Here is a 10,092-nt window from a genome sequence, read left to right on the forward strand (position 1 = left end):
CACTCTGCTCACTATTAAATTCTGTTTCTAAGGTTTAGTTGTATTTTTTTAACTTTCACTTTTTTTCCTTTTTTTCTTTGCTTGTTTGTTTCTAAGGTTTAGTTTCTAAGATTAAGAATGTCTGTAAATGTCCTCAGGATAATAAATACTAGTGAGAAACAGGCAGTCTCCAGCAATGGTTGTTAACAGGCAATTCCTGAGAAAAGGAGGCCAAGAAGCAACATTTCTAAATCCCCATAGGTTTTAACTCCTATAGAACCCCCTAGCTTTCAAACAGAAATACTACTAAATTTATCCAAACAATTCCAACTGAGAAGGTATTTCATTTGACTCAAGGATACAGAAATGTCTTGCAGCAACAGTCTAGCAAGCGAAGTAGTAACTTGCAGGCTCCCAAAATCTTCATCAACACCAGTTCCACCACTGGTTGGCTGGGGATGACACACGCTTTGGTAGTTACAGGCTGATTTTCACTTGACAAAACAGAAAGGGACATTACTTTCATCATTAAATATAAAGCACTTAGATAGTTTTCTCAAATTGCTTTAAGTTCAATTTATATAGTTATGCTCAGTGATGACTTACTAGAGTTTACAGACACTGATGTTTCAATATTATCTTATAATTTTCCCGATTTCAAGTCACCCCAGTCCCTCCTACAAGCCAACAAAGGGAGGTTACCACAAGTACCAGGTGCCCCTTATTAAACAAAATTTGTACAGCTGAGGTATAATGTAGTTACATTCCAACACTAAGCGGAAAAAACCCAGAGGGAGATCCCAGCATGACAGAGCTCCCACCACAGAGCAACTGGACCACTTACCTGGAAGAAAACAACTCAGAAAGATCTTGAATTGAACCCTCCAAATTCATGTTTTTCAAACGTTTTAAACATTGTTCAACCTGAAAGGGGAAGAGCAGCTCTAATTCATATGTATATAATAAAAGGAAGAAGCAGAAAAAATAAAATACCAAATTTTTCTAACTGGATAATTACAACTTGGAGTCCTGGAGAAATTTGTTCAACCTGAGATGAGTTTGGTTTTGAACTTAAAGACTCAGAAGGAGATAAAAAGCTGCCCAGACACGAACACTTAGGGAGAGACCATGATCCCAGATCTTTCTTCGATGAAGAAATCTTCATCTTTTTTACTATAAGTAATGGGAGTAGAAAATTAACCAGAGAGCATGAACCTGTAAGTTTAGAGACTGTGTTTTTTTCTTCCCTGTATACTATGCACAATGTCTGACACACAGAAAGTTACAAAAAATACTTGCAGAATTAATAAAGTGAATCAATGAATGAGAATATAAAGAGCCCAGTGTAGGGGGCTCTACTCTTTGGTGTAGCCCCTAAATTCAAGGGCCCAATTTTGACTTAAACTCCAAAAATTACACTAAGCCATTTCACATAATTTGTTATATACCCGTTGACTGTAATATATTACCAATTAGATTACATACTCCACAATAAACAAACTACAACTTTGTTCTTTTTGTGATTTTAGGTATTTGATTATGCCCAGGAAATTATCTCTTAATCCGGTCCTTTGTCTTGATCATATCACTTATCTTTGAGTTAGGAAATGGCACTGTAATTTATTATAGATTGTGTATAATGAAGAAAACTTTTCATAAAAATTACCTCCTAGACCGGACTGGGAAAGAGTTTAAGTTCTTATGAGTCACAAGTACTTTCCTCAGTTTCTATAAATAACAAAATATTAAGTAGTAGTGTGATCTCCATCTTCATAAAGTTAACATGTTGAGTCTTAAACACTAGGCTTCCTCCTTACCTGTTTGAGGGCCAAATGGGGCTTGTGGTGGCCCAGTCTGTTGTGATTACTGTACAGGACTGCACATAACACATCCGTTTCTGCATCTAAGGTTTGATTCTTCAGTGACAGTGTAAGAAGACAGCATTCTTTAATTACAGCTGCAATGCAAAGGTCTAAAACAGAGAACTTTAATAAGACTTAATATATAGTTCAGCACTGAGTGTATATCAAGATACAAATGAAAGAAGCATCTTTCCATATTTAATTTTTTTTTTTAGATTTTATTTATTCATTTTTTGAGAGAAAGAAGGAAGACAAAGAGAAAAAGAAGGAGAGAGAGATAAAGAAAGGGAGAGGAGCAGGAAGCATCAATTCCCATATGTGCCCTAACCAGGCAAGCCCAGGGTTTTGAACTGGCAACCTTGGCAATTCAGGTTGATGCTTTATCCACTGCGCCACCACAGGTCAGGCCCATATTTGTTTTAAAGCAGTGATTTTCAACCTTTTTATCTGGAGGCATACATAAACTAAATACTAAAATTCTGCAGCATACCAAAGAATATATTTTTTGCCAATCTGACAAAAAATACATATTTTTTTGATTCATTCACACCAGATGCCTATTGTGTTGGCTGTTGTCTTTTTTTTTTTTTTACTTGACGGGAAGAGAGGTCAGTGCCCCTGACTAAATAAGTATTTCATGTTTTAAAAATTCTTGCAGCACACTGGTTGAAAGTCGCTGTTTTAAAGCAACCAAGAATCAGTCTTAACTGGAAGGACGTAACTAATGATTCTAGGTATGTGAGAAGTTGGAAAGTGGTGACAGATGATATAAAGTCCAGAAAGCAAGAGAATATCTATTAAATAAGTATGTATATCTTCACATCACATTTTATCATGATTTCATAATCTTTCATAGGAATACTTTGTAGTCAGTCATTTGGTGCACACTTAAACCTTAAGTAAGTACCTTGAAGGTGTGGCGTATGTTATCTACTTCTCTGAATCCTCAATTTTGTTATGCACAAAAGCAAGACAGAATGGATAAATTAATGCTCTTAAAAGTCAAAGAAACTGTATGTGGGTAACACTTTAAAATAAGAATATATTAAGAGAAGAGCAACTAGCATGGCAACTGGAAATTACTGGATGAATGCCTGACTGAACACTCAGCAGGAGTAACCACTTCAAAGTGGGAAAAGCTGTATGTTCTGTATGGCTCTAAGCATAGCGCTAGAATCCTACATGGAAGTGACACAAAGGCATTATTTCTACACAACATGTGGAACTTGCTTTTGTCCCAACTACTTGAAGCCAGAATGGCTTGCCTTGGGGATAGAGAGTATATCAGTGAACTTCCACCCCCGATAGGAATCCTGTTAAGGAATTTCTGAATAGAGGAAGAAGGAAGATAATCTGTAAACTGCTAAGCTGCTAAGGATGGATGGATATGGAGGAGGATGTGATGATTACATGGGTTAAATGCTTTTAATATTAATAACTATCATTTAAGTATTTACAGTATTAGGCACTGTTCTAAATGCTTTACCTGTAACATTAACTCTTTCATTCCTCAAAACAGCCTTAAGAGGTAGGTACTGTTTTAACCCCCTTTGAAAATGAGATGAGGAGCGGAACGGTTAGACCAAAGATTTTCAACCAGTGTGCCTCAAGAATTTTTAAAATGAGCAATACCCAACTACCTGTATTTAATTTAGTCAGGGGCACTGACCGCTTTTCCCATCCAGTGGTAGTCAACCTGATCCCTACCGCCCACTAGTGGGCATTCCAGCTTTCATGGTGGACAGTAGCAGAGTAACCAAAGGATAAATAAAAAGATAGATTTAACTATAGTAAGTTATTTTATAAAGATTTATTCTGCCAAACTTAGCGAAAATCCGACATAAAGTACTTGGTAAGTAATTATTATATGCTTTAACTTGCTGTAACTCTGCTTTATAAATTTTATAAAGTAAAGTTATTTCCCTACTTTATAAATCACCATTACTGTGGATCCAGTGGGTGGTTAGAAAATTTTACTACTAACAGAGATACAAAAGTGGGCAGTAGGTATAAAAAGGTTGATGACCCCTGCCAAATAATAAAAATGAAAACAGCCAACATGATAACCATCCAGTGTGTATCAATCAAAATTTCACCTATTATTTTTGTCAGATAGGCAAAAAAATAATATTTTTTGGTATGCTGCACAATTTTAGTAATTAGTTTATGTGTGCCATGAGATGAAAAAGTTTGAAAAGAGATCGGTTTAGACAATGACAATTCCCAGCAAAGAGAAGAGCCAAAATTTAAATTTAAGGCACCTGGCCAAACTCCAACTACCTCCACTGCCTAAAAATAACAATACCATCATACATTGGTAAAACTAGAGGTACAGGGTGATCATTCCATAAGTTACATAAATGTCTAATCACCATGTGTACACCTGAAACTAATATTGTATGTCAATTGTAATTGAAAAATTAAAAGAAATGATTAAACCTGCTATCATATATTCTGCCAAATGCCTTTTTTCAAGTGTTTTCAACTATAAATATTGGTGTTTGACAGATTAAATTTTAAATTTCTGTGTCTTCCAAACAGTATTATGCAATCATCCATTTTGCATGCATTGCTTGAGTGCCTAATGTATGCCAGGTACGTACTAGGTAGCTTCTAGGTATATGAGGAACTAGAGTCACAGAGGGTAATCATAGAGCAGGACATTTAAAATTCTGGATTGACTGCTGTAAGTATACATCGTAATTTGTTGGATATTACAAAAAAATAAAAATAAAAAAGCATTGATGCTCTCAACAATCCGTGATGGGTAAGGGAGGACTAACCCCATTTTACAAATGAGGAACCAGAGGCCTGAATAGATCGCGTTTCAAGTCCAGAGGGTCTAAAGGACTCCCCCAGCTGTCGGGAGGCAGAAGTCAGGAAAGGGACTGAAGGTGAGCAGGGCTCCCGGTGGCCTGAGCGAACACGGGTTCGGAGGCAGCATTTTCTGTGACGCTCGCCGCGCCCGCCTTTCTCCGCCCTATCCGCCCCTGGCTGGGCCCCGGGGCTGGCTCGCTCCAACACTGGGCTCAGGGAGAGGATCTGAATTCACAGACCCTCCATGACTCTCGGGTAAACCGAGCCCAGGCTCCCGGCGGCCCGTTCCGCGCCCCTTCCTCGCACCCCGGCTCAGGAGGCCCCGCCCCCCGCGCACGTGCGCCGCCCGGCGGACCCCGCCTCCGAAAACGCCAGCCGGCCGGGCGCCTCACTCACCCAGGGTCGCGCAGGGATCCTGGACTGTCACTGAGCTACGGCTCCCCGCCTTGGGGATTCTCACGCGGTTCCACGGCTCCGGGAACTGCAGCAGCGCAGCCATCTTGCGAGTGGGGCTGGCAGAGGCAGAGCGGGGCGGGACCAGTGGAACCCCGGAAGGAGGGGAGATGAGAACAAGCATGGGAGCGGGAAGCGCGGGGCGGGGCGGGGCGAAGGGCGGGGCGGGAGGTGAGTGGGGGGGCGAGGGGCGGGAGGCGGGGCGGGGCGCGAGGCGAGGGGCGGGGCGCAGGAAAATTTTTCCGGAATCTTGGACCAAACCCTGAACTGGTGCGGACTCAAGAGGGCACCCATGGACGTGTATCAACATCACGGGAGAGTTTTGAGGTAAAAAGCCTCACCCCGCTACTAATCTAAATCTCGGAGTTGGGGCGAGGATTCTGCGTTTTCTGTATGCTTACCACAGGAGATGTTAAGGCAAGACCAAGTTTGGAGCTACAGTATTTCAAGGCGTTATAGACGTGGAAACTGGGGCCCCAATTTGAGTTGCTGCATGCACCCCTAACTCTACCTCAGACATTAGGGGAGAAGGAAGAAACGAAATAAAGAGGATTATGCAAAGTGTGGACTTGGTAATTACAGGAGTGATTTACTTGAGATAGTCCAGGCTCCTCTGTCTTGAGCAATTGCAAAACCGCAATCACATCAAAGAAACTTGGAAGTGGGCTGACTTTCTGTCAATTACAACCTTAGTATCTAAGACTAGATGTTCCAAGCTGTGCTGATCCTGGCCTCATTGGGTCTTTCTATTTGTTCATTTATCTTCAACCACACTAATGCCACGTTATTGAAGTAGTTAAGGCTCCTATGGTAATGTATTAGAGAGGCAGTTAGTGGGTTTTGGAGACACATGGCCAAGGTTCTAATTGGAGCTCTTCCCATTTACTGGCTCTGTGATCTCAGGAAAGTTACTTACCTCCGCCAAACCTTACAGTAAAAGGAAGACAGTAATAGTGTCTGCCTCACGGAGCAGTAAATGTGTTAGAACAGTGAGTGGCATACAAACACGTACCAGAATTAATACTGTTGACACTTTGTTTATTATAAGTAACATTGCCTTGTTAAAACACTTCCCATGCTTTCTGTGTGTGCCTTGCACTCACTAAGTTCTCTACTGGACCATCCTCCTGAAACACAATCTCCCCTCCTCAGCTGTGGGGTCATCACTTCTAGGTAATTCTTCCTGAACATTCCTTCCTCACTCTGTAACTTGATATAGAGACCACTTTACCTACTACTGCCATGCCTTGTGTTGGCCTCTTTATTTGCTTTCTGTTGCTGCTATAACAAATTACAACAAATGTGTCATTTGAAATAATAATACAGTCATTATATTACATTTCTGAAGGTCAGAAGTAAAAAAATCAATCTCACTGGACTAAAGTCAGCAGGGCTGTTTCCCTCTGGAAACTTTAGTGTAGAATTCACTTCCTTGCTTTTTCCAGCTTCTAACGGCCACCTGCATTTCTTGGCTTATGTCTCCATCCTCCATTTTCAAAATCAGTAGCATAGCATCTTCAGTCTCCCTCCATCCTCTCTCTCACCCTCCTGCCTGCCTACCTCTTAAAACGACCCTAGTGGGAGCAAAGATGGCCCAGGCGCTGGGGATGGCTCCTTGGCCTCTGCCCCAGGCGCTGGAGTGGCTCTGGTCGCGGCAGAGTGATGCCCGGAGGGGCAGAGCGTCGCCCCTGGTGGGCGTGCCGGGTGGATCCTGGTCGGGCGCATGCGGGAGTCTGTCTGACTGTCTCTCCCCGTTTCCAGCTTCAGAAAAAAAAAAAAACACGACCCTAGTGGTTACATTGACCCCATCAAAATAATGGGATAACCTCCCCATCTCAAAAAATTTAACTTAATCATATCTACAAAATCTGTTTTTGCAATATAAAGTAATATATTCACAGACTGTGGGTATTAGGATGTGGACATTATTGGAGGGGGACATTATTCAACTTACTGCAAACTCTCACAAAAATTTACCTCACTTCATTGTATTGATTTGTATATTTGTATGTCTCCATCTCCAATGGCATGTGAGTTTGCTGAAGGCAGTACTCTCAGTATACCTTACTGATCTTTATATCTCAGTGCTTTGCTCAGAGCCTGGCATGTAGTAGGACCTATATAAATTTTAACAGCTTGATTGAGGTAAAACTGATACACAAAGAACCGCACATATTTAATGTGTACAGTTTCATGAGAATAAGATACTAGATGATGCTTGAATAGAGTTTTTGTAGGATGAATAGGATGTTCCCAGGCAGATGGGAAGAAGGACCTTCCTGGCAGTCAGGTGTTAACCAACATGGTTGGAAGACTCACTAGTGCTGGATCAGTATTGCTGGAGCATGATGTATACTGAGGATGAAGCTGGGAATAGAGATATCAGGTCATGGGGAAGAATTTGGATTTTTCCCTGAAGACTGGTGATTTCCAAACCCAGGCAGATCAGAATTATCTGGATAGCTTTTAAAAATAGTTTTACAAGCCCCACTTTGGAAATCTGTATTTATTAGGTCCGAGTAAGGTTCTAATCTGTGGTTTTTAAAAGCTCCTTGTGATGATGGTTGATATTGGGGAGCCCTTGCTATAGGCTATAAAGGAGTCACTGTGTCTTCGGCAGGGCAATTTCAGTCACTTTGCATCAAAGGAAGAGCATGCTGGAGAACAGATTTAAAGAAGATGAGGTTGGAGGTAAGGTAGTCTATTACAAAAACTTAGGTAGGGCATCATGAGGGCCTGAATGCAAACATTGGCACTGAAGATGGACAATATGATTACTTAGATGTCTTGTATTTAGATATTTTGTTTTCTAGTATGACTTTTAGAGTTTTACCTTAAGTTTGAGAGATAGCATTCAAACAAACAGAAGTAAGCAGGAATAATAAAATAACTTTTGATATACTGAGTTTGAGATTGCCCATGGGATGTCCACAAGAATCTGCCTGATTCACCAGATGAATAAATGGCACTATAGCTTAGAGGGTGACTGCAAAGAGAGGAAGTAGAGATGGTTAATATAGGATGCTTTAAAAGCTTAGGTGTGATGGGAAGACAGTTTATATGATAATAATGAGATGCAGGATCAAGCAGGATAGTGTATCAGGGTTCCGCCAGTCAAAAGGAACTAGTAGAAGATACATATAAAATTATATATATATTTAAATAATAAAAATATAGATCTTATATAGAATATAAATATATATATACATATATATATATAATTTTAAAGAGATGTATTGAAAGAAATTGAATAGCTGGGTACTAGAGCCTAGCTAAACTGACACTTTGAACATCACAGACAGGAAATTATTTGATCGCATCTATAGGCTAAGGGAAAAGAGCCAAAAGGGTGAGAGAAGAAGGACATACTAAAGAGATGAAGGGGAGGGAATTAGTGGAGCAAGACCCATTATTTATTCAACAAACTACTTGAACATCAGCTATTGGCCAAGTAGCATGCCAGGTCCCCGAGGAGATAAGCAAGGACTGGGTCAGGTTCTTAGGTACAGGAGTAAACTTAAAATTTGAAAAGCCTTTTTCCTCTGAGCCAGGAAAAAGAAATAAAGATGTCTTTAGACATTGTATGTTTGGGGTGGGGTCATGGATAGATAACGGAGCCCCAGAAAAGAAATATTCTATGTTATCAGTGGAGGAGGATTTGTGATCATTACCAAGAGTGGAGGGCAGGGAGTTGGGGTTCCTGGTGAGCAGTGGGTGTTTGAGATCAGAGCTTTCTTGAACTGGAGGATGTGGAAGAAGCATGAGCTAAAAACGTTAGAGATAAAGTAGGGTTTAAGGGCCACGCTTTAAAATTTTCTGATCTGCAAAGAAAGGCTGCCACAAACACAAATGACCACTAAATGTATAAAACCTTGTCTATCTCAACAGCAATCCAAGAAATATAGATTAAAATAATACTGAGGTACTGTCAAATAGAGAGTAAAAAACATGTTGTCCCATGTTACTAGGCTTTAGAAAATATTTTAGATTAGAAGTGAGCCTTTATTGTTATCATCATGAAAATGGTATTATATTCACATATTAAATCAGTTGTTTTCTCATTTTTGGCAGTAGTATTTTTTTCCCAACAAAATATTTTGTAGAAATCAAATAAATAAAGAGCAGAATTGTGGTGGGTAAGGGTATATGGTAGAACATAAGGACCTCCCATTAAGGGCTCTAGAGGTGGCATAAGACAATTCCTAAAAACAGTTTGGAACCCACTGTTGTAAATATATAAATATGTGTTGATGTGAGCAATTTTTAGCAATACAGTAAAGCATTTTTAAAGCCGTTTAGAAAACTATGGATAATGTCATTCCATGAAAAAATACATGAAGCATCTAAATGAAAGTGTTAGTAATAATTATTTTTCCAGAAGTAGGGTGTACCTATTTTCTTTTATGAACTTGTCTTTTTTATTTAAAGGACAATAAAGGCCCTGGCCGGTTTGCTCAGTGGTAGAGCGTTGGCCTGGCGTGCGGGGGACCCGGCTTCGATTCCCGGCCAGGGCACATAGGAGAAGCGCCCATTTGCTTCTCCACCCCTCCCCCTCCTTCCTCTCTGTCTCTCTCTTCCCCTCCCGCAGCCAAGGCTCCATTGGAGCAAAGATGGCCTGGGCGCTGGGGATGGCTCCTTGGCCTCTGCCCCAAGCGCTGAAGTGGCTCTGGTCGAGGCAGAGCAGCGCCCCGGAGGGGCCGAGCATCGCCCCCTGGTGGGCAGAGCGTTGCCCCTGGTGGGCGTGCCGGGTGGATCCCGGTCGGGCGCATGCGGGAGTCTGTCTGGCTGTCTCTCCCCGTTTCCAGCTTTGGAAAAATACATAAAAAAATAAAATAAAATAAAAGACAATAAATATGTATTGCTACTGTATTGAGAAAAAAATTATTTCTAATGCATAATAGTGCATACCAAAGTCTTAGGAGTGTGTGTCTGGGTGCACACACACCAATGTATTCACACACAAATCCTTTCTACCCATCCA

At 40.8% G+C, this 10,092-nt stretch overlaps 1 protein-coding gene across 1 annotated transcript in view; it reads right to left on the reverse strand.

Moving 5' to 3' along the window:
• NEPRO (nucleolus and neural progenitor protein) overlaps positions 1 to 5,203 on the reverse strand; it is a 13,355-nt gene extending 8,152 nt beyond the window's left edge. The window contains exons 1-4 of the mRNA XM_066241005.1: positions 5,055 to 5,203; positions 1,797 to 1,951; positions 824 to 903; positions 342 to 473 (exon numbers count right to left, since the gene is read on the reverse strand). Of these exons, the coding sequence (XP_066097102.1) occupies positions 342 to 473; positions 824 to 903; positions 1,797 to 1,951; positions 5,055 to 5,157 (470 nt within the window). The 5' untranslated portion in view covers positions 5,158 to 5,203. The remainder of the gene's footprint in view (positions 1 to 341; positions 474 to 823; positions 904 to 1,796; positions 1,952 to 5,054) is intronic.
• Positions 5,204 to 10,092: the final 4,889 nt, after the last annotated feature.

Source organism: Saccopteryx bilineata, chromosome 8, assembly GCF_036850765.1.
Source record: "Saccopteryx bilineata isolate mSacBil1 chromosome 8, mSacBil1_pri_phased_curated, whole genome shotgun sequence".
Classification (NCBI taxonomy): domain Eukaryota; kingdom Metazoa; phylum Chordata; class Mammalia; order Chiroptera; family Emballonuridae; genus Saccopteryx; species Saccopteryx bilineata.